The sequence below is a fragment of the Tenrec ecaudatus genome, chromosome 3, assembly GCF_050624435.1.
Source record: "Tenrec ecaudatus isolate mTenEca1 chromosome 3, mTenEca1.hap1, whole genome shotgun sequence".
Classification (NCBI taxonomy): Eukaryota; Metazoa; Chordata; class Mammalia; order Afrosoricida; family Tenrecidae; genus Tenrec; species Tenrec ecaudatus.
Window position 1 is genome coordinate 184,979,990 of NC_134532.1, and position 25,134 is coordinate 185,005,123.

Sequence of the window (25,134 nt, forward strand, 5' to 3'; positions counted from 1 at the left end):
CTACCTGCTGCCTCTACAGACCAAATCACCATGGCTCTTATCCATCCATTTCATTCTCGAGGGCCTGGGCAGCCATAGGCGGTACAGGCCGGGCTACACGTCTTACTGCCTTTCACTGGGGCATGGAAGGGGTTGCTGAACTTCTGGAAATGAAAGATTCAGGCCAACAAGCCAATCATCACATACACACCCAAATCAATGTTGCTAAACCCTTCTCCAAAGATGCTGGACATACGATGGAATCTGCTGAGACTCTTCTTAGAACCACTTTTTAAAATGGGTGGAATCGATGAATGACTACAACGGGGTCTTCAAAATATGCATCAAAGTTCCATGTTTTTTCCTTCCATTTTTCCATGAACTGCTTGACGCCCCTCATACATTCCCTCGATGAAGAAATGAGGAAAATCTTTATCCTGCGGGGACTCTGCCTTTCCAACCCCATACACTAGATCAGAACCCACAGTGTAGCAACCCCCACGGTGATTCTGATAACTCTCCAAGGGATTTTTATACTGAAGCATACACACGGATCACCTGGAAATGTGTCCAGATGTCAAATCTGATTCAGAGTATCGGGGGTGGGAAGGCAAGGGGGCAACAAGCAGACTCAACTTTGTGAAAGCCCAGCTTGCCGGCATCTCTGAGATGAAGCGATAATAGAGTGGAGGATAAAACTGGTTGGAAGTGTAGTTTGTATTTAGTGAGAGTTCATGAGGTGCCAGGAATTGTGCTAAGCATTTTATAAGCTTTATTTTCACTTATTTGTTTACAGCTAGTGTTCATTGATCTATTTTAGTGTTTATTTAAGAATGTGAGTGGCATGTAACTCGCATATCATACAATTCAATGGTTTGAACAGAATTAAGATGAATTGTGCAATCATCACAGCCAATTTTGGAACATTTTCTTCATTTTTGTAGTCATTACTATTAGCTCCCAATTTCCTCCAACCTCTCCCACTATAACCCCAAGACTGCCAAGCCAGCCATTGTCTCTGCAGATGGGCTTCTCCTGGAGCGGGAGGAAGAGTGAGATGCTCTGAAAGGGGTCTCAATGGGTTCCCAAGGTGCAGATACGTGGGTGCAGCAGAGGGTACATGGCAGCAGCTGCCAGGGCTGCTAGCCAGCGGTGAAGGGAGAACAGGTGTGCAGTGTCTGGTCCTTCGGGGCAGGTCCACACAGTCTGCCAGCGGCAGCCAGCAGGAGTCGCTGGACTCCATGTGGAGGCCGAGCTGTCTCCTCCCCTTGTTTCTTCTGTTCCCATAACTCTGACTTTGAGAAACCTCAGTCTCCTTAGCTGAGTGGTCTTTGTTTCGTTAACTCTGAGGGCATGTAGCATTTCCCTCTCATTGAGGTGTACTTGTAGCTCTTGAGGTCTTTTTTGCTTATTCCCTTGGCTCTTATACTAACCTATCCCCGCAAGTGTCCATTCTCTGTCATCTAAACCTCCTACGTAATCTATGATTATTTCAATATTACAGATAAAACCTAAGCTTCGAGAAATTAAGTAACTTCTTAATAAGGCCAAGTCAAGAAATGGCATGCAGTCTGTCTCAGTCCCAAGGGTTTCCAATTCCAGAGCCTGGTCTATTAATCGCTCCTTCGCGGGTCATTGTGCATCTTCTGTATTGCATGTACACATAATGGCTACCCCACACAAGTTAGGACTGGGAGTTACAACACCTTCTATTCGAGAGTCAAACCACACACACTGTAACGTGTGTGCGTGCGTGTGTGTGTGTAAAGACCTTGGGAAGTTGTGCTTTAGGCTAACAATCCTTCTCCTTCCCTCAGCTGTAACGGTGACTGCTGAGAAGGCGCTCCTACAGCCGATGTTTCTCACTGTTGTTACAGCTCAACATTCCAGAACAGTAGTTTACACTGATGTAGCACATTGCATTCCCAAACCCTGTTTCAACGGTAAAATTGTGACATCACAGCAATCTTCTGAGGCAAGAAAGATAGGTGTTATCGTGACTCTTTTTCAGATGAACGACTAGACTCATTCAAAAAGTTAGGGAAAAGAGCTATACCCCAAAGTTCCTCTCTGTAAACAAAATGGGATTTCCCAAGAAGTGAAATGAGGCAATGCTGTAGTCAGAAGGGCCCAGAGGTCCTGCTTTCTCACCATCTCATTCGACAAGGGAGCAAAGAGAGATCCAAAGAGAATGCCCCTGTCCAGACTACCGGAGCCAGTGCCCAAACCGGAAGTGTCCCTTTTGTACCCCTTCACTACCTCAGGATAAGACATGAGGACAAAGGCGTGGCAACACACAGTGGTACCAGAAAGTGCGGAGAAAGCTCTCTGGTGAGGATCTTCAACATGCTCCAGCTTACAAAGGATGCATACAAGCCTGACAGAGCACAAAATGAACTTCCCATACAAATGTGACAGCCAGGGCCCGGCTCTTATTTCCTAAAGTTACAGTGCGTGCATATGTGTGTGTGTGTGGGTGTGGGTGTGTGCGTGTGTGCTAGAGCGATAGATAGATAGATAGACAGACAGATACTGCCCAGGCTTTCTGAGGCTATCAATCTTTAAAGGATCAGATAGCCTCATTATTCTCCCATGGAGCAGCTGGTGGTTTTGAACCGTTGACGAAAGCTTACCCAACAGCATCACCAGGGCTCCTTATCACGCAACTAGCCTACAATTATGGCCTTCCTTGCTTTGTTTGGGAGAGAAATGCACTGCTTCGTCTAGACCAGTGGTCTCAACGTGTGGGTCACGACCCCTTTGGGGGTTGAACGACTTTTTCACAGGGGTTGCCCGATTCATAACAGTAGCAAAATTTCAGTGAAGTAGCAACAAAAATAATTTTCTGGTTGGGGGGTCACCACAACATGAGGAGCTGTCTTAAAGGGTTGCAGCATTAGGAAGGTTGACAACCACTGGTATAGACCCTAGAAGAAATCTCTTCTCTCTTAATCACTCAGTCCCCATTCAGACCCCCAGTCGCTCCAGGGGCTACAACAGAAAGTGGGAGCGCTATATCTCTGGAGTGGATCCCTGGATGGTACAAATCATTAACTAAATGTGTTCATCTACAACCAAAAGTTGGATGTTTGAATACAACCAGATGAATCTCAGAAGAAATTCCTGGCAACTAGCTGTTGAAAAGCCTATAGGACATAGTTTGACTGTGATATACATGGGATAATTGAGTTGGAATCAACTCGATGGCAAAGGGTTAGCGGCTATAATGATGGATTATTGGTGGTTAAGACTCTGGCCTCAGGGGAAAGTGACTTCAGGTTGACACTCTCCATCACTCCTAGGGGGATTTAGTTTCCACCCACCTGAGGTAAGGGAGGCCTACAGACAAGGAAGCATCTGACTAGCCTGGCATTGGCTGACTGTCAGTTCAGCTGAGACTGGAGAGAACAGACAGGGCTTGAAGGGCTGGAGCTTGCGGACCAGGTTGGTTGGCCCTGTTGACATAGATTCTGCAGGAATGGCGATGAAGCTCAGTGGGAGGAAAACCCCACGCAGGCCAGTTCTTCCTCCTCATTTGCCTTTCTCTGAAGGCTTTTACAATTCAACTAGCATTTCCTGAGTACCTACTTGTGGAATTACATCATATTGGATTATGAGGCAGTTTACGTCTCTCCTGTGTATTCTGAAGAGTTTTAAGAAAAGAGACATCACACAGTGTCCATAGTTGTTGGAGCCAGCTGCCTTTGACTCAGCTCTGATTCATGGGGGGAGCGTGGCCAGGCCTGTGCCAGCTTCATGACCACTGGTGTTTCTGGGTCCAGCTGCAGGCTTCCAGGAGGGGTTCCCATTTGTGTAACACCACTAGAGTTGACCTTCACAACTCCGAAAGCCAAGGATTTTCGTGAGATGTAGAGTCTTAGAACTGGTCCCAGGTCACACAGCAGGTCAACCTTTTGGCAGTGCTGAATCTAGGTTTCTGATTCTTAGAACTCCAGTATCAAATGAAACCCCTGACATGGAAATCTGAGCTGCCAGTTCCCAGCCAGAGCTGAAGCTTGTGGAGAGACAATCTGTACACACACTGAGAAGTCAAGAGGAGGCTCACAGGGGGAGCCGTGTTTGCACACCCACTGGCTACCTCCAGAACAGACGAGGGCTGCTTTGACCTGAGGTGGTGGTTTCAGCAGAAGTAGAGATCCCTTTTTCCCCTTTGACATAGTTGAGAAAGACTATAATTTTTCAAAGGGAGACAAGGTATGGCAAAAGAAAAGGAAACAATTAGGCTATGAATATAAAAACCATTGAATAAGTTTCAAATGAACAAAAGAACAATCTCGGAGAAAGAACCCAAGCATTTAACTAAACCCTCCATTTCCTCTTCCTAGGATAATCAGAGCAGCCTAGGTGGGAGCGTGGGCTTGTTGCCTCCCTGAGCCCAGAGCTGACTCTCACGGCCCTCCCGGCCCTGCCGGTCCCAGAGCCACTCAGCGCCCCTGAGATGATGCTGACTCAGGTGACCCTCGAGGGCTGAACAGAACTGCTCACAGGGCTTCTTCTTACTTTTGTCCATCAGTTACTGTGCTTTTTCTCCCAACAGTTTTATTGGCAAGTAATTTATATATCATAGTTCAATCGTTCAATCATATCGAGGAGAATTGTACAATCACTCCCACGTCAATCTTTTTCAGCGCAATCCCCCCTCCCACGGTTAAATTGCCTCCAAAGTTGTGCAACCACAACCCATTCAAGTGCTCCCTCCCAGCTCCCAATTCACCATTCACTCCAAGATCCGCTTTCCCTCCCTGTCACCTACCCCCACCCGTCTTCCCTCCAGCCCCTTGGCTCAGTCACTCTCACTGGGCATCCACTCCTGCTCCACAGGACTCCTGGAGATGTCAGTCTGTAAAGAAGGAACTGCCTTGTCCTTCAGCAGAGAAGCTGGTGGCTCCGAAGCACGCAACCTTTTGTGATAGCAACATCGCAACCCACTGCTGAACCCAGTGCACCACCAGGGACCTTCTCTTGGGTGGGACATCATCCAAGCTCCAAGCTTCAAGGAGCAGCAAACTCCAGGGGGGAACCCAACGCACTCCCATTCCAAACTCCTGGCATCCACCGCCTTCTCTCTCCTTCCACTCTACTCTCTTATGTGCAAGCAGAATCCATGGACTCATCGAAACTTTCTAGATTCCAATTTATCTGCCTACCCTGGGTCAGTGCTTCGACTCACTCCAGAGTCTTCTCCCTTCTTTTCACACCCTCTGTCTGCCCTCCTTCACTCCAATTTCAAACCCTGTGAAGGCACCTATAATTATTTTATCAATATACTTTGGCTTACAAAAACCCAACTGTCCACTTATGCAAAGAGGTGGGTCATCCTATCTGAGTAACCACTTAGCAATGGCCGCATCTGTCATGGCTTTACGTGGCTGTTCAGTCATACAGGCGTGGGGGCTCATGTTTCATCAGGGGTATTTCTCCCTGTTTAAGTGCTGGCACCTCATGCTCTCGGAACATCTGTGAAATCATACTGTACACCAAGGTCTAAGTCACTATCAAGAACTGGAAAAATAACACGTGAAACTTTACAACAACCTAAAGTAATATTGAAGAGATTCTTTTACGTGTGAAAGAAATGACTTTTAGTATAAATTTTTAGCACATCTTATGTTAAGTAGTCAGGAACCCTGGAGGTGGAGTGGTTAAAGTGCTCAGCTGCTGAGCTTGAGGTTGTTAGTTCAAACCTACCAGGCACTTCATAAGGATGTAGTAGTCTACTTCTGTAAAGATTTATAACCTTGGAAATTCCAAACTTTGGGGCTGTTCTACTCTGTCTTGCAGGAGGATTATAAGGTAGAATCAATTAGATAGCAGCTAGTATATTAAATGGTGAAAATGATACATTTTATAATGTGAATATCTTATTTTAAAAAGCTTATTGCTACGTATATTTGAAAAATTGGCTTTTTTGGCCAATCTATTTGAAAATTAGCTAGAAGAGGTTTATTCATTATTATTTATTGACACTAGTTGCTGTAGAGTTGGCTCCCACTAATGGTGACCTCAGGCATAGCAGAACAAAGCGTTGTCTGGTCCTGCACCATCTCGAAGATCTTGGATACATTTGAGCCTGCTGTGTCCCTCCATCTCATTAGGGGTTTTGCTTGCTTCCGATGATCTCACTCCAGTGATTGATGAGCAAGCTGAAGGCTCGCCACTCTTGCTTCTAAGGGGCATTCCGGGTAAGTTGCTTCTAAGACTGATTTGCTTCTTCTGGCAGTCCATGATAAATTCCGTATTCTTCTCCCACACCGTAATTCAAACGCATCAATCCTTCTCTGTCACCTTTCTTCTTTGTCTAGCTTTTACATGCTTGACGCTGAAAAGACCACACTAGGAGCCGGGTGCCTTTAGTCTTCAAAGTGTCATCTTGCTTTCTAGCTCTTTAAAGAGATCTTTTGCAGAGGATTTTTCTCAATGCAATGTCATTTCATTTCTTGAATGCTGCTTCCAAGTGCCTATTATTTATAGGTGAAATGTATGAACTTATAGTTTGGGATGACTAACTTAATAACTTATAATTTGGGTATTTTGTATGTTAAATTAACATCCTGAAATGTACGAGGTGTTTAAGTAGTCCCCTGTTGCTGAAAAAGCGTATGTGAGTTCCCGAGGGTCAGTCAGAAATGCTGCCACCAGGGCTCCAGTTAACACGCACAAGCTTATTCAAGACACAACAGCCTTTCAAACAGGTCTCCGTGGTTAGTGGGGGGCTACAGCGACAGTCCCTTAGTCATACACTTGTCTTCGTGGTACTAGGGTACCTTACAAAATGCCCTGTCAAAGCAGTGGTAGGCAAATCCGGGCAGTTCACTTCAAGGTCAAGAGGTCACTTGAGAAGGTTATGACAACTGTTCTTTGGGAAACCAGAGGGACCATATTGGTAGCTTTTCTCAGAGGACATGTGCAGATCTCAAGGGCCTCTGAGGGAGGAGGCTTAGGAAAACGGGAAAACTGTACTGGGGAGGAAAAGGCCAGGGAAGGCGCACCAGGAATGTTTTTTCCATCATGACAATGTACCCGCTCATTCTTCAAGGATGGTCAGAACTGCCCTAGGAGAACTTAATTGAGACACTTTACCTCACCATCCTTGGGCCCCAATCTTGTCCTTTAAGACTTCATTTTGTTCCCCAAACTCAGAGAACATTTTGAAAGAACACCATCTGAGTCAATGCAGGGTACCCAAATGGCATTGTGACATGGTGTAAATCAGAGAGTACAATTCTTTCAGGGGGGTTACAGTATAACTTCCCAAACTTACTTGGCCTTCCCCCACTTTCGAAAAAAAAAAAAAAATTACTCAGGGCCTGAATACTCTAGCCCACAATCCAGGATAAAATGTAGGTCACTATTGCAGGCCTTTTGGATAATTCTAGCAGCCTCCCCCAGGGGGCAGTATTGCCCACTTGGATAGCCCAATTTTCCCACAATGAATCCAGTATTGCCCACTTGGGGAACATTGGGTTCTCCACAAACTCAGTGCCTTCTTTCTAGTGGATGCAGACTCTTGGTACCCCTAAGGATGGTGTAAAACTGCTCTGTGAGTTTCTGAGACTATAACGCTTCACAGGAGCAGAAAGCTTGGTCTTCCTCCTGAGGAGTGACTGGTGGTTTCAAACTGCTGACCTTGCCGATCACAGCCCCATGCTTAACCAGTAAGCCACCAGGGCTCAACATGGATTCGAGAGATGGAAACATCACTTTCACAAGTGTCTAAACCTAAATGGAGATTATGTCAATAAACAAAAGCTTCACATGTTGATATTTTTGTGTGTAAAAAAGTATTTAATTTTGTTACAATGCTTTCTGACTTTGCTCATGTAACTTGGGAATAATGCCATGAGTTATAAAACAAACTGTTAATTTATTTTCCCTCTCTAACCCTGATGCTTTCTCCTCAGATTTCCATGTAGCCCTTAAAGCCCTCCAGTCTGTATCTCCAGGGCACTTAGCACAGCATGACCCGCAATTTCTGAGACCTTGCCATCTTTCAGGCAAGGCTTTATCTGCTCCGACTCGGAATTCTAGCTGTTTCTCACAACAACTCGGAGAAGTAGTTATTATTAACCCCACTTTTTAAAAAGGAGATCGAGGGAATGAAATACTTTACCTTGGCTTATAAACAATCTTAAGTGTTCCAGAGCTGGAGTTTAGATCCATTATCTAGTCCTCAAAATCTACTTTGTCAGTATATACTATAATGTATAGGAACTACGAAGATGCAGTGTGCACTATAATGTATAATGTAAAAGAGTTATTACATGCAGTGGTGAATGGCTTGGCTGTTAACTGAATTGCCTGTGGTTCGAATCCACCAGCAGCTCAGCAGAAAAAAGTTAGCAGTCTGCTTCCATAAAAATGTATAGTCTTTTTTTTCCTAACCCCCCAAAAAAGGAGAAACATGTACAGTCTTACTATGGAGGAAAGTGGGAGCCCAAGACACATTTGTGGGATCTCATAGGAAATAAGCCTCTGGTGATATCCTTTTATCCAGAACAGAGGGATGGGAAGAAACTGGTTACCAACCAGAGTGCATTGGAGAGAAGAGCAAAGAAGGAAATCTGACAGGAACAGTTAAAACCTTGTCAGGTGGTCCCCCCTCTGATGCACTTTAGGTCTGATCAGGTTTTCAGTATTTTCTATATTTTTTGTTTGCTCATATTGGGGTTTGTCTCAGATGTGCTATGCCCTTGGTGGTCACCATGTTGAATTTTTGTTCTGTTTTTCAAGCCACGAAGCCCTGGATTGATGGGCAGCAAGCAGAATGTGGGTTTCTGGGAAGAACAGTGATGGTGGTGGGGGGGAGGTGAAAGAGGGCTGAAGTCAAGGAGCTCATGAAGGAAAAGAATGTGTTGAAGCCGACTGTAGGAGCAACTGTACATGCTGCGTGATGTGACTGAACAAGGCAATGACTTATCTCTATGAACTCCAATAAAATGGTTTTGAGAAAAAAAATGGAAAGCCTTAGAAACAAACCGTAGGGCAGGTTCCCTCGGATCTACAGGGTTGCTGAGTCAGAACTGACTCAACAGCCATCCGTTTTTGGCTTATAGTCTATAGTGCAGGGGTGCTCAATACGTCGACCATGATCTACTAGTCGATCGCAAATGTAGTGTGAGTAGATTGCAGGGTATTAAAAAAAATAGATGCAAGCCTATCATCAATCCTGTCACTTAATTGATCTACAGCACAGCCAATCAGATGCAATTAAAAAACATTTTATTGGGGGCTCGTACAACTCTTATCACAATCTATCCAACCATCCATCCATTGTGTCAAGCACATTTGTACATATGTTGCCATCATCATTCTAAAAACAGTTGCTTTCTACTTGAGGCCTTGGTATCAGCTCATTTTCCCCCTTCCTTCCCACTCCTCCCTCCCCTATGAACCCTTGATAATTTATAAATTATTATTTTGTCACATCTCACACATCTGATGTCTCCCTTCACCCACTTCTCCAATATCTGTCCCACAGGGAGGAGGCTATATGTAGATCCTTGTAATCTGTTCCCCATTTCTCCCTCACCCTCCCGCTATCACCACTCTCACCACTGGTCCTGAGGGGTTCATCTGTCTTTGATTCCCTGTGTTTCCAGTTTCCGTCTGTACCAGTGTACATCCTCCGGTCCAGTCAGATGTGTAAGGTAGAATTGGGATCATAATAGTGGGTGGGGAGAAAGCATTCAAGAACTAGAGGAAAGTTGTATGTTTCATCATTGCTATGCTGCACCCTGACTGGCTCGTCTCCTGCAAGGGGATGTCTAATTTCCCACAGTTGTGCCCTGAGTCCCCCAGTCTGCACCCCCCCTCGTTCACAATACTATGATTTGTTTTTGTCTTTTATGCCTGATCCCTGATTCCCTTAACACCTTGTGATCTCACAGTCTGGTGTGCTTCTTCCATGTGGGCTTTATTGTTTCTCAGTTAGATGGCCACTTGTTTATCTTCCAGCCATTAGGACCCCAGATTCTACCTCTTTTGACAGCCTGGCACCATCAGCTTTCTTCACGGCATTTGCTTATGCACCTGCTTTGTCTTCAGCATAGGCTGGTGTGCTTCTTCCATGTGGGCTTTGTCGTTTCTTAGTTAGATGGCCACCTGTTTATCAGATGCAATCTTAGGTGTCGAACACATGTGCAAACAACTGCGTAAAGTGCAGCAAAACTGACAAGCTAAGTTATTGCCAATTTTGAGACCTTGTTTTTCCTCAAACATAAGAAAGGGTATTAAAATGAATGGAGGAGTTGGACCATGCAAGAAGACAAAAATGCATCACTTTCATACGGAATGGGACATTTTGACACTATAGTCTGACATTCAGCTGAAGTCCAGAGCGCAGGAACAGTTCTGGAACTTAGTCGCAGAGGGAAAGCACCCAAACATGAGAAAATGTGCTCCCTCCTTGGCTGCATTATTTGGCTCTACTTATTGATGCGAGTCAGCCTTTTCTCACATAAAGATCATTAAGTCAAAGTACCATTCCACCATGACTGATGATCATTTAGAAGTGTGCTTGAGGCTGGCGGTCAGCAGCTACTGTCCGGACTATGCATCCCTGGCTCATGCCATTCAGTGCCAGTCATCAGAGTCAACTCAGGTCATGACAAAAAATGTACATAGTTCATTGTGTTCTTTTTTGCAATAAGGACTCATGCGGTTATGCAAGGTACATAAACATACATTGTACATATAAAGGATTCTCCATGCATTTATGAATAAATGTAATAAATAAATAAAGATATGTTTTGCATTTCTGTAGTTGGTAGATCATCTTGACTTTATCATATTATAGGTAGCGCGCATGCTGAAAAAGTGTGAGCGCCCTGCTCTAACGCATTCACTTTATTTCTGGACTGTTATCAAGTACTGTGTAGCACTATCCATCTGTTAGTGTGTCACACTGTGGTGGATTCTATTTTGCTACGATTTTTAGAAGCTACACAACTGGTATTTGGACTGTCAGCAGGCTCACCCACTGAGAACAGCATCCAGTGGTGCTTTCAGCTTAAGACAGAGGAGGAAGACAGGCTCAGTGCTCTTCCTCCTGAGATCTAGTCAATCAGATCTTTTTGAATCACAACAGAATATCGTGTGATTGAACAGAGCCAGCATGGTCATAGGCTTCAACCAGCTGTGCTCAGGGTCACCCTCAGAGCCACCTCAATAGCGATCCACAATTATATACCAGAAACCAGAATCTGTGGTTTAATAAAGCACAACCACTTGTTTTGTCCTTGAACCCACAATTAGATCAGGGCTTATTGGGGAATGCTGTTCTCTGCTTCCCACAGCAATGGCTACCTAGGACAGCTGAACTAGCGGGTAAAGATTCACTCCAAAACCTCTCATATTCTCTGCTGGCTCCTCTCTACAAGGGTCTGTCCAGGAAGTGACTGGGCTCCAAGCAATAGATATAGACATGGTTAGTATCTTAAGCCCTGAGCCAGGGAACTGGCACAGTTCCACACGGACATTCTATTGGCTAAAGGAGTCACAGAGCCAAGAATCAAGGGAAGCCATAGTCATGACATGACCTCTCCTTGGGCGGAGTGCCAAAGAATGTTGGGTCCAAGTTGTAAAATCCCCACATCCTACAAGATCTCTAATCCAGTGATGATTTCACTCAATTATCAATTTACCAATTTGCGAATGTGTTCATCCCCCATTTATATTTGCAGATAAATACTTCTGAATAGAAGCTTTTTACAGAAGATCTGGACATTTCCCCATTTTTTTCATGTTCTATTTTTTATCAATAAATAATTTTATTTGGGGCTCTTACCGCTCTTATTAACAATCCATACATTAATTGTATTGAACACATTTGTGCATGTTGCTGTAATAATTTTCAAAATTGTCTTTCGTTTGAACCCTTGGTATCAGCTCCTTCTCCCCCCCCCTTCTCTACCCTCCCACCCTCATAGACCCCTGATAAATTATAAATTATTATTTTCATATCTTACATCACCATTGCCTCCCTTCGTCTGCATCGTTGTTCATCCTCCGGGAAGGGGGGTGGTTATATATCATTGTAGTTGGTTCCACTTTCTCCCTCCCTACTCCAATGGTATCTCTACTCCCATTGCTATTCTTGAGAGATTTCTCTCTCTTGGATTCCATATGTTGAGAGCTCTTATCTGTACCCGTGTATGTGTTATGGATTTGTAAGGCAGAACTGGGGTCATGAGAGTGGGGAAGAGGAAGCATTAAAGAACTAGAGAAATGTGTGTTCTGTTGGTGCTATGCTGCACCCTGGCTGTCTCATTCTTTCTTGTGATCATTCTGTGAGGGAATGTCCAATTATCTACAGATGGGCTTTAGGTCTCTGCTCTCACCTTCATCATTTGCATCAATATATTTGTTTGTTTTGGGTCTTCTGATGCCTAATACCTTACCTGGTTAACACCTTGTGATCACACAGGATAGTGGCCTTTGTTGCTTCCATGACGGCCATTTGTTTAGCTTCAAACCTTTAAGACTCAAGACGCTACATCTTTTAATAGCCAGGCAACATCAGCTTACTTCACCACATTACTTATGCATCCATTTTTACTTCAGCAATCATGTCAGAGGTGAGCATCACAGCATGCCAGGTTACTAAAACAAGTGTTCTTGCATTGAGGGAGGACTTAAGTAGAGACCCAATGACTGTCTGCTACTTTAATGCTTGCCATTTAAATATATGTACATAGACCTATATCCCTATCATCATATATTAATGTATTTACACCAGTGCATGCCTAAATTTATGCCTCTATGAATGTCTTTTGCCTCTAAGACAGTGGTTTTCAACCTTCCTAATGCTGTGACCCTTTAATATAGTTCACGTTGTGGCAACCCCAACCATAAAATAATTTTCATTGCTACTTCATAACTGCTATTTTGCTACTGTTATGAATCAGGCGACCCCGTCAAAGGGATCCCCCCAAAGGAGTCGCGACCCACAGGTTGAGAACTGCTGCTCTAAGAGCTCTAAAATCGATGGGGAGGATGGCATAGAATGCTTGACGGGGCTTGATCAAGTGCAGTGTAGCTGAGAGAAAGTACTGAGAGTCGAATGAAGGTTGAACATGAGAGTGGGACAAGAGGAAAGTAAAAAGAAACAGAGGAAAGAAACGGGAGACACATTCTCCTATTTTTCGTTGCAATTCTTCTTCTACAGGGTTGCTATGAGTCAGAATTGACTCAGTGCCAGTGACTTTGTTTTCTGAGTTTCTAAAAATATATCTCCTATTTCCATTTATGAATGGAAAACCTGGGTTTGAAAGCCACTTTTTCAAACTTTCATGTCTCCTTTGTATACTTGGCCAATTCTGTTTTGTGATATTTGATATCTCGGGTTTCTTTATCCCTTTTTATCACACAGTTGCCTCAGTAGTGTCTGAATTCTGTTTTAATGGGGAGTTCTCTAGAATATCACCAACTTAGTGGGCTCTTTGGCTGAATTTTGCATAACAACTAACGAGTATGCAGATCCTAAACTCACACTAAATAGATTTCTTGTCTACTTAACAATTTCACACCCCCCACAACAGTTTAGAAAGTGGCGATTCTACCAGTTCTGTAATTTGGGAAAGATAATTTTTTTTACCCATTTTAAAATTTTCTTTTTAATTTATAAATCATTTTGTTAGGTGCTCTTACAGCTCTTATAACAATCCATACATCCATTTTATCAAGCACATTTGTACTGTTACCATCATCAATTTAAAAATATTTTTTCTGTTTAAGCTCTTGGTATCAGCTTGTTTTATAATTTTTATTATAATTTTATAATTTATTTTTAATTATTTGTTTTATAATTTTATAATTTATAATTTTCATATATTACACTGTCCATTGTCTCCCTTTGTCCACGTTACTGTTATTCATCCTGCTTGGGGTGGGGGTACCCATTATTTTCTATTTCACTCTGGCTTGTCCTGCTTTCGGCAGCCACCAAAAATAAAAGCCACCACTAAAGCCTTCTCCCTCTTTGCTGCGTACATTGCCCCATTCCACAGCCCCACGATGCTCACAGTCCCAATACACTGCAGGAATACAACGTACATGATTCTTCATCCACAGAAGACACCAGGAATCAATCACTGTTCTCTCTCCCGCCGAGATTGGATGTGGCCCTGCATCTGTCTCTACAAAGTATTCCAGGCAGCTGCTACTGATTGAGAATTTAGATTTACATGCCTTCTGGAATATCAGAGGGGCTTCAAAAAGTTCATGGGGAAATTCTATGATCTTCTAATTTCCCCACAAAGCTTCCTCATAAACTATTTCCTTTCTTTGGAACACCTCATTTTCGGCAACTGTCGTAATACAGACTTCCTTCTCTCTCAAACGTCATTCTAGATTCCTGGATTCTTAGTAAATAACCCTTCCTGTGGCCCGGCCTCTGTAGTCATTGTCTGATAGCTCAGGGGCAATATCTTGTGCTGGACCCAGTTGTTGGGCCCAACAGTACTTTCAGCCAGGAAATGTTTAGGATGACCTCAGTCCCGATCCTAGAAACTAAACTGGACTTGCTCGCATCCCCGACAGCTGGGCTCCTTCCCCACGGGCTACCCTCAGCTCAGTTTTTCCCATTTGGCAAAATCAGGCCAGCTCAGCCCTGACCGGGATATCTGATATGACAACCTGATTCCAATCATTGCAATGAATTAGACTTAGCATGTAAATGCCTCTCTGACAACAGTGGAGCTTCTCTTTTGGGTCACTGTGTTTGTCCTGCCTCCTCGACATGTGAGTCTGAGGACTAAAGAGGGCAGGCAGTGTGTGTCTCTTCCTTCCATTTGTAACTCACCAACCAGTTAGGAGCTTGGCTGTCCACAATGAGCAGCTAATAACGATTGCAGCTGATGCTTAGGGTAAGATCTGAAGGAAATATATTTGGTGGCAAGAATCTCTCTGAATGAGGCTATATGTAATGGATTAGATTAGGCATTATGAAGATACCCCTTTGATGCCGTGGTCTCCTTTCTGAGTTAGGTTCCGTAATCACTCTTGGAACAAGACACCTGACATCTGTACTTTGCTCTTTGCTTCAGGAGCACCCATATTGATGTCTTTGAAATCTTTTAGACAGAATAAAGATTTCCAGGAAGTGTTTTGGTAGAAGCGGACACTCTTCTTTTTAAATTGCATCCAAAGCCACAGGTTTTCATTCTTTCATATTAACTTTTCATCACAAAATTCCATTATCGAATTCCTGTTAGTCAAACTATTTGAATTTGCTGCTATTATTTATTTGTAAACAAAAAATACAAGGGAAACAAAACTTTGACGAAGTGGTCCAGGCTATCTTTAAGTTAATCCCCTTACCCTTTCTTCTTCCAGGCTGATTCTACAGGATGATAACTCAAGACCCATGTAATGTTTTCCAGCTACCAACAAGTGATCCGCTTGTTTAAATCATTGCTCCTCACAGCAAAACCACCATAATTTTTGAGTTGGAAAGAACTTTCAGCTCGCTTAATCACCCCCACTTGCTTTACTCTGTAAGGATGACATCATGTGCCTTTTTACAACGTGTCTGCAAGTGTGCCTTCCCACTTTCAGTGACCGATTGCTGCAAATCAATCCACTTCAAAATCTTCGTTTTAAAACCTGCTCCTTAGTTCCAGAATGATGAGGACCTGCTAAGCACTTACCTTTCGGACGCGCTCTGATCCTGCACATTGTACTCATTATCCTGTGTCACACCTCAGACCTCATTGTCTCTCTTTTTGACATTAAACATTTGGATGTAATATAATTTGAGCTATTTATAAACAGGTATCTAATTTAAGTAATTAAATTTAGCATGCCCTGGGTAATGAAAGGACCCCACTGTGCACAGACATTAAAGAGTAAGTATTCAATGAAACAGCTCTTCTTCCCCCATCTGGAGGGATCTTCTGGAGCACGAGACCCATGCACCCTCTTTACCTTATCACAGACTCTTCCCGGGATGTGTGTAGGGGTGAGGAGGAGAGGCTGGGCCATGGTTTCACTGACTGCTCTGTTTGGAAAATGGGTGGGGAGAACAAACCAGGCAACGCCCTACTGGTCCTCACTCTTCCCCTTGGGCGCTTGCCAGAGGAAACACGAGCCCAGGTTTCTCCTCCCAGCCCCATTGTACAGGGGGATCACATGAAAGAAGGTCTCCGGGGCCCATCTCTGCCAGTGTAAGAGTGGACAGTATGTATGGATTACAATAAGAGTGGTATGAGCCCCCAATAAAATGATTAAAAAAAAGAAATCCTGAGATGTAATATTAGGAAGCACAAAACGATTCCCCGTGATCATCTTTATCATCACAAATAGAGACAACCTATCTACAAACGTCCCCACCTCAATACATACAGATCTTGGGAGAGGCAAAAGGATGCTATTTACCGAGTTACTGGAAATACTCGACAACGTTTTCTCTGTTTCCTCCTCTTCATCCTTAGCACCGATAAAGGCTTGCTGAGCCCTAGTTCTACACCAGTCACTTTGGGCGCATAATCTCATTTAACAAAGGGCAGAGGAACTGCACTAATCCTTCCCTCCCTGCACGTGTACCCCGCTCGCTCCTCACAGCGGAGAGCTGGACTATTGCCCTACCCAGTAAGTCTTGGCTAACTCATGGCTTGGACTGATAGCAACATGCAACACAAGTGACATTCTGGGCCGTCTGGGCTCAGACGTCATGGGGCCTGAGTTTCCATTTCCTTCCAAGAAGCCAGCTCCCTATCATGAAGCCTGGCCTAGACTTCGAACCTATGAAAGAAAAGATGGAGAGGGTGCCCTCATGGAGGCACACAGAGTGCCAGGCATTTATTTTTTAACAATTTATTGGGGCTCATACAATTCTTTTCACAGTTCATACATATACATACATCAATTGTATAAAGCACATCTGTACAGTCTTTGCCCTAATCATTTTTTTCTCTTTTCTTCTTTTACATTTTATTAGGGACTCATACAACTCTTACCACAATCCATACATATACATACATCAATTGTATAAAGCACATCCATACATTCCCTGCCCCAATCATTCTCAAGGCATTTGCTCTCCACTTAAGCCCCTTGCATCAGGTCCTCTTTTTTTTCCCCCCTCCCTCCCCATTCCCCCCTCCCTCATATGCCCTTGGTAATTTATACATCGTTATTTTGTCATATCTTGCCCTATCTGGAGTCTCCCTTCCCCCCTTCTCTGCTGTCCCTCTCCCAGGGAAGAGGTCACATGTGGATCCTTGTAATCAGTTCCCCCTTTCCAACCCACTCACCCTCCACTCTCCCAGCATCGTCCCTCACACCCTTGGTCCTGAAGGTATCATCCACCCTGGATTCCCTGTACCTCCAACCCTCATATGCACCAGTGTACAGCCTCTGTCCTATCCAGCCCTGCAAGGTAGAATTCGGATCATGGTAGTTGGGGGGAGGAAGCATCCAGGATCTGGGGGAAAGCTGTGTTCTTCATCGATACTACCTCACACCCTAATTAACCCATCTCCTCTCCTAAACCCCTCTATGAGTGCCAGGCATTTGATGGAAACTCCCCTGGGCTTTCCCGTGCAGCCTAGTCTAGCCTCGCGACCAGCTGGATGCAGCTGAGTAAGTGGCTCTAGTCAGTTTCCCATGAGAAGAATCATCCATCCAAGCTTTGCCTGAATACTCAACCAAAAGAATTATATATATATATATATATACATATATATATATATATGTTTTATATATATGTCTCCCGGTAGCCTTTAGAATAATTTAGGAAGCACTAATTCCACATATGTGTGTGTATATATATATATATATATATATATGACACACTCTTAGTTTTTTACATAGCAATAGAAAATTAGATCAGAAATAAAATACAAACCAACAAGCATCTTCTAAAATTTCAAAAGGTGTCAATGCTACAATGTAAAAATGATTACAGTCTGTATGTATACCAAGTGTCCAAGCCAGGCTGTCTTTTCAATCTTAAAACAGCTTTCAATGGGCCATGATAGTATCACCTGAAGACATGCGCTCTGATTTCATTCAAAAGGATAAAAGCTCCCAGAATAACAGAGATTTTGTTTATTCCTGTGGGGATCTTATCATCACTTTGCTTCATATTTGATTATGGTATAAAAGTTTCCACCTTCGGATTCTATTTGCTCCTCCAGCGCCTCTCCAAACCCCCTCCTCGCTAGCTGGCTTCCATCAGTATCTCTTGACTGCTACTGCCACAGAGTTTGTCCACCAGGCCTCAGAAACATACTTTCTATTCTGCGCTATTTGCTCTTTATTCGTGAGCCCAGAGTCCTGCTCTGCTTTGTTTAGGGCTGCATCATAGGAAGCTTGAGCATGACCCCACAGAGAGTAACAGCTTCATGATATTCGTTGCATAAATGAATGAGGGTCCCTCTGTCTCCTCAGGTTCTTGGTGTTGCGTCCAGTACTAAATTCTGACCATTTCCTTCCTTTTTGTGTAAGGGCTGGGAGCTTGCAAGTCCTAGTGCAAGCCTGGTTCTGCCAAAGCGACCCAATGGCATGAGATCTCAAGGGCGCAGAGAGTGGAGAACACTCTTCGGACCCCGCCTGTGGTGGATGATAAATGGGGTTTAGCAGCTGTGAGTTTTTTGCAGAGACTGGTCAACTATCCAGTAACCAGGGAGCTCGAGATACCGGCAGGGGTTTCTACAGCATCACTCTCTGCGCAGAAGCTTTGGAAATGTGACCTGAAATCATAGCAGTCCTTCTGACTTTTCACCCTGGAGCCCTGAAAAAAACTTAGGAATAATTCCTTGAACTATCTGCAGGGGTTTCTGTCTTGCTACCGGGTTGTAACTAATGTCTCTATAGATGTCTTCCTGGAGGAGAAGAAATGTCTTATTTTTTCCTTGAGTCTTCATACCTTCACGGTGTCTAGACCATAGTGGGAAATAACAATTCCAATTCTAATTCCAATTCCAACTCTGTTCCTGTTGGTGCCGTCTCTGACTCGGTGACCTTAACCCTGCTCAGATCTGTGCCATCTTCACAATTATTCTGGTTGACTTTGGCCCCGTGGTTGAAGCCGCTGTGCCATTCCATCTTGTTGAGAGTCTACCTGCTTTTAGCCACCCTTCTATGTAACCAAGCGTGGTATTATTCTCCAGGGACTGGTCTGATAACAGCAACCATAGCTAGGTAGGAAGATGTCGCGTTCTACATACTGAAAGAGTTACATAATTTGCCTCTGGGAAAACCAGAGGGGGAATTCCATCCTGTGCTTTAGGGTCGCTATGAATCCGTACTGACTAGATGGCAGTGGGTTTGGGTTCTGTCCAAAGTGTTTCCCGTAAGTTAGCAATCCTAAGAGACTGTTGCTAATGATGTCCTCACTGTCCAGAGTGGGAAACTGATGCACAAAGAAGAGGCTAAGCAACTTACTCAAGCAGTCACAGCGTGACATGGTAGAACTGAGAGTCATTCACATCGCGGTTCGTCTCTCACTCTCCAATAATGTCCATTCAAGGATTTGTAGGACACAACCAGGAGAGTTTTAGGACTCATTTATTATACATTCCCATGCCTGTATAATCCCTTGATGCTTAATTTTTAAAGATGTCCCTGAGACATCTTTAAAACTTAAGCTGTGTATTTGCTATGCTTACCTGTCCCTCCCTGCCCCCACTCCCACCACCCTGAGTTTTAAAAAGAATTTTTTTTAAAGGAGTCATGGAAACAGCATGGTAGGGAAGTTGCCATCATTGGCAAAGACCATCTGTAGGTTTCATGTGAATTTCATGATATATGTCTCCATTTCTTGCCTAGGAAAAGAGGGGTGTGTGTGTGTGTGTGTGTGTGTGTGTGTGTGTGTGTGTGAGAGAGAGAGAGAGAGAGAGAGAGAGAGAGAGAGAGAGAGAGAGAGAGAGAGAGAGAGAGAGAGAGAATCCACAGACACTCAGATAAAAAGAACCTAAGTGAGGCTAGATCTTGACGGGCTACCAGTGCATGAATCCGTGTGGGCAGAACAATGGGCAAAGGTAGTGGGTACATTTCTTTTTCTTTACTCCATGTGTCTCTTTACATATGGAGGGAGGGATATGTGCCGTGCAGTTACCTTGGCTAGTCTGCTCTTATCTCCAGGAAATGTCTTAACCTAATAGATGCGTTTGGAGAAGAACTCTGAACATAAAACGCCTGTCCCTTCCATCCTGCCATCTTCTCTGCTTCTCCGGGTCTTAAGTTTTGCAGGGGCGGGCTCTGTCCCTACAGAGGGAGGAAGATGTGCTCCCATTTTCTGCTGACCATCCCTGGGAGGGTGCTGGTGCTCTGTGCCAAGTTCTCACTCATAATAACCCTGTAAAGACAGACTAAAACTGCCCTACGGTTTCTGGCGGTGATGTTGGCAAAGCACTAGACTGCGACCCACAAGTTCAGGGGTTCAAACCCACCAGTGATCCATGGGAGATAATGAGGCTATCTGCTCCTGTCAAGATTTACAGCCTCCTGAATACTTTACAGGGTTGCTATGAGTTAGAATGGAAGGTCACACAGGAGACTTTTCAACCAACAGCTGAACTCATTAAAAAAATCATTTTATTTGGGGCTCTTACAGCTCTTAGAACAATCCATACATCAATTGTACCAAGCACATTTGTGCATAAGTTCCTATCATCACTGTCTTTACTTGAGCCCGTGGTATCAGCTTCTCTTCCTCCCCTCCCCAGTGTTCCCACTCTTGTGAATCCGTGATAAATTATAATTATTTTCAATGTCTTATACTGTCCGCTGTCTCCCTTCACCCATGTTTCTGGTGTTTGTCCACTGGGGTAGGTGGGTGGGTGTTATGCATTGATCACTGTTATCAGTTCCCCTATTCTCCCCACCCTATCCCTAGCTTCATGGCATCACTACTCCCATTACTGTTCTTGAGGGGTTTGTTTATATGTCCCGGACTCTGTGTGTTGAGAGCTCTTATCTGTACCAACGTACATGCTCTGGCCTCGTCGAATTTTTAAAGTAGACCTGGGTCATGATAGTGTGTGTGTGTGTGTGTGTGTGTGTATGTATGTGGCGGCGGAAGGGGGTTAGCATAAAAACTAGAGGTGTTGTGTGTTTTGTCGGTACTATACCAGTTTTATTAGGGCTCCTTTCTGGGTATTAGATAAGCCCATATAATTTTGGGGTGCAGTACGAGAACTAAAGCTAACATATTGGGCAAGATAGACATTTCCAGAAAGTTCTCTTGTATAGCACTGATTTGGAATAAAGTTATATTTCATTAATTAATATGAATTTATTTGATGGGGAGGTATTCACACTGATCCTACATAATAATGTGTGAATATTATATCTATTATGTGTATGCATACATATACACATCTCACTTTATTCTTTGAACATTTATAACTGGAATTCCAAAACCGCTTCGAACTCAGAGGCTCAGGCTGTCCTGTTATCAGTAACACAAGAATATTTGGGTCCTTTTTTCTGCTTTCCCTTTCCTCAAATTGGTTAAGAATCAGGGTAGGGCTGTGGGGTCTTACTTATTGGACTGAAACATGCTGGCTAATCTTGGGGGCGGGGAGATTTTATGCATATTCCAGGATCATTGTCCCAAGGCAGTGTAAGTGCTGTTCTGGCAGAGTGACAGCGTTGGAATGACTTGAGAACTTCCAAGGATTAAAGAAGATGCCGCAGGTGAGAGGCCTATGTTGGGAAGGAGATGGAGAATCTAGGGCAATGCCACTGCATCCCCCACACTAGTGTTTGCCCAGTGCCCACCATGTGGTGGGGACCAGTCGGATGCAGACGCGCTGACAGACAGGAATGTGTGTTCATTAGTACCTAGCACATTTTGAAATTTCCTTGCATGCCCCCAGGGCTACCTCCTGGTGGGCGTAAAATGGGTCAAGGCAGCCGTGTTCCCTTTCTGCTACTCAGCATCCTTTGGCTTTTACACTCAAAGCATTACATGGTGATGCCCTGCTTATGCTCTTGACTGCGGGATGTCAGAGACCACGCAAGGCTGGTAGGGTGGCCTAGGCTGGCCGCGGCACCAAGAGGGACGTTTTGATGTCCTGCACACTGCCCCCTACACTAACACAGTGCGACGTGAACTCAGCCCGGTAGCTTCCCTCCTTTGCAGCCTCAGTTTTCTCATCTTTAAAAGAGGGAGAACCCCAACTCCCCCCGCCCCCAGCTCTGCTAACCTCACAAGGGTTGCTTTGAGGATAGAAGAATGACAATCATGAATGAGCTAATGTATGAGAAGTCATTCTCCTATTCAAAAGATGGGCTATTATCTTCTTTTGTCGTTTTACTCAAGGAGAAATCCCACACAAGCCTTTTAAAGCACTACCTATTAAGATCATCTAAGTGAGAGCCTGGCTGGCTTCTTCAAGTACTTCTGTGAGTCCAACACAGAGCAGCTTTTAGTTAGAGCATCAATTGGATTTCCGTTTGCAAAAGGAAAGCATGAGGTAATGTTTATCTTAATTTGACAGTGGAGTGGCTCTTTCAGGATTGGCCAAGAATCTGTTACCGGATTGTACCAAAACACAACCATTTGCTTCTTGTTGAGTGCATCCATAACATGCCAAGGTAATCGACGGCTCCGGCCAAAACATTTACCATGTTGGCAAGGTTTCAGGTTCCGTTAATAAAAAATTGACCAGCCCCATCTTTCCTTGTCCAGCTACCCTTGGGCTCTCCCACTTGGATAAAAGCGGAGACCCTGCCTTCACTGAAACTTCCCAGGTAAGCTTCATATTTCTGGGCTCTGCAGATCCATGTGGAAGCTGTTCAGAACAAACAGTTCCAGGTCACTGCATGGCGCCCTCCCTTCTGCTTGGTTCCCCAGGATTAGTACAAGCTAGAGCTTTTATTTCAAGCCACTAGAGAATTGGCTCCATCACATATTCTGGCCCACGTTAGGAAATTCAATATTAAGCTGGCTCTATGTAAATTTATTGTCATCAAAGGGTGGCTTCTGCATTTCAAATTTAAAGCAAGGACAATTAACCAGCCGTGATATTAACAGACTTTCACTATATTTTAGAAGCAACTGTTCAGAGAGAGAAAAATATGGCTGTCTTTACCTGAGCATTTTTAAACACTCCTCAGAAGACAGATTCCTATGCTCAGGGGAATTGAAAATGTGAAAGAAAATCAGACATTTTCTAACAATTCTCCCAAGCACTTTAAAATGTTTTCCGGTATTTTGACAATATTGAACAAGTGGTTGCAGATTTCCTTAAATACTGTAAGCTGCACCTATGAGATTATTATTACTTTGTAATCCATGCTTCTGCTGCTGCCCAGCCCATCCCTGCTCATATCCAGGAAAAACTCTAGAAGACATCCTTAAGATGAAATGATTTTTTTTAAGTACACTATCGTTTCCTTTGAGCTAAAAACAGCCAGAATTTGAGAGGATCCCCTAGACAGAGGTAGGATTATGTGCTCTTGGACACAGGATCCTTATGAGTTGGAACTGCCTCTAGGACACCTAACAATAACAACCCCCCAAGCGTCCCTTAAGTAGGAAATTCCCCAAGAGCGCTGTGTCCTCTACAAGGTGGGCTATGCTCTCTCGAAAAGCATGTAGTCCTTGCAATACTAATTAAAGGGTGTGGTCTATTGAATTCTCTGTCTCCTGGTCACAACTTTTCTTTGAAGGGGTAAATTAAGAGGAAGTTATTTTTGTTAGTCTTCTTAGAACGTTCTGCACAAGCAACCAGGGTCTTTGCGGTTTCAAATGAGGATTCTATCAACGACTGAGTAAAAACTTTTGGCTGCCTTTTCTTTCTCTTTTTAAATTAGTCTGAGGTTTGTTAGAATGTAGGGGTTGGGGGTGGGGAGTTGGCATCAGATCTCAAGTCTCTATTTCAGTCAGCTGTAAAGTCCTGTCACAAGGAAACTTAATTTTTTTCTTAAGAATGAAGCAATTTCTGCAGTTTTATCCAGATCCTAGTCAACTAACCACATGCTACTTTTCCTCCCTACTGAGAATGCAAGTTCACATTCTGGATGAGAACCCAAACGCAGTTTTTAAGCGACGAATTCACAGCCCAGCATCCAGGGGTTGCGATTTGTGAATACACTAAATCAACAAGTTTTTTCTGGAGCGCGCCTAGTAGGTGGCCAGCCTTCAGCACAAACCAGGTTGAGCATGCCAAGTTCTAAACCAGGACGATCAAGCTCCGGAAGTCAAAAGGTAGCTTCCCACCTGCAAGCGCCAAGTCTTAAGGGACCACAGGCTCTCCCTGCACAAGACAAGTGACAATACAGGGACCCTGGCTTCCTGAAACCAGAGCACATTCTAGAGGCAGGGGAGCGATGGCTTGCGTTTGTGGAAACCTCTTCAGAGACAGGGAAGGGTGACAGAGGGAGCTTCCAGGCGCCCCTGCTCATTCCCAGGAGGTTTCTTAGCTTGACCCTGGGGAGTCACCTAGTGGGGCGAGAAGGGCAGTGTCCGGATGGCAGCCCGCAGCGGGGATGGCACAAAGGGCCAGTAAAAGTGGTTCAGTGAAATCCCCACGCGCTCCAAAGAGCTGCCACCTTAGCTGGAGGAGCCCGGCGCAGAGGGCACCGTGCGCACCTGGGCGTGCAGCGGGCACCCGCGCCGGCTCCACGGCGGGGCCGAACCCAAGGGCGGCTGGGCAAGCCGGGACGCGGGGCTGGCTTACCTTCGGGGTTAGCGCTGATAAAGACCCGGACGCTGCGGCCGGCGGGCACGAGGTGAGAAGGCAGGGCGGTGAGGTTCCCGGAGAACGCCGCCCGCCGGAGCGCAGAGTCCCGGGGACAGGGCAGCTTGGTGCCCGCTCCGGCCGGCCACATCGCCCTCTGCGGGGAACCGCGGGCGCGGGCGCCGGCGCCACCGCCTCCTCGTCCTGCTGCTCTGGGGGTTCGCGCCCGCGGCTCCGCGGGACTGCCGCGTCCGTCCCGCGTCTCAGAGCCGCTCCGAGCCCGAGGCGCCGCCGGCGAGCTCCGTGGCGCGCACCGTGCACCGGCGCACCGAGAGCGGCCCAACGGCCCCGCGGGCTCCGCTCGCCGCCGCCTGCCGCTCTGGGCGTCCGCCCGGCTCAGCGCCGCCGCCGCCGGGAGCCGGAGGTCAGCGTGGCGGCAGCTACGCGCGCGGCGCCCGTTTGCGCCGGGAAGCGCCCGCGCCGGCCGCCCAGCCCGCGGCCA

At 45.0% G+C, this 25,134-nt stretch overlaps 1 protein-coding gene across 1 annotated transcript in view; it reads right to left on the reverse strand.

Moving 5' to 3' along the window:
- NWD2 (NACHT and WD repeat domain containing 2) overlaps positions 1 to 24,783 on the reverse strand; it is a 239,909-nt gene extending 215,126 nt beyond the window's left edge. The window contains exon 1 of the mRNA XM_075545004.1: positions 24,633 to 24,783. Within this exon, the coding sequence (XP_075401119.1) occupies positions 24,633 to 24,783 (151 nt within the window). The remainder of the gene's footprint in view (positions 1 to 24,632) is intronic.
- Between the last annotated feature and the right edge of the window lie 351 nt (positions 24,784 to 25,134).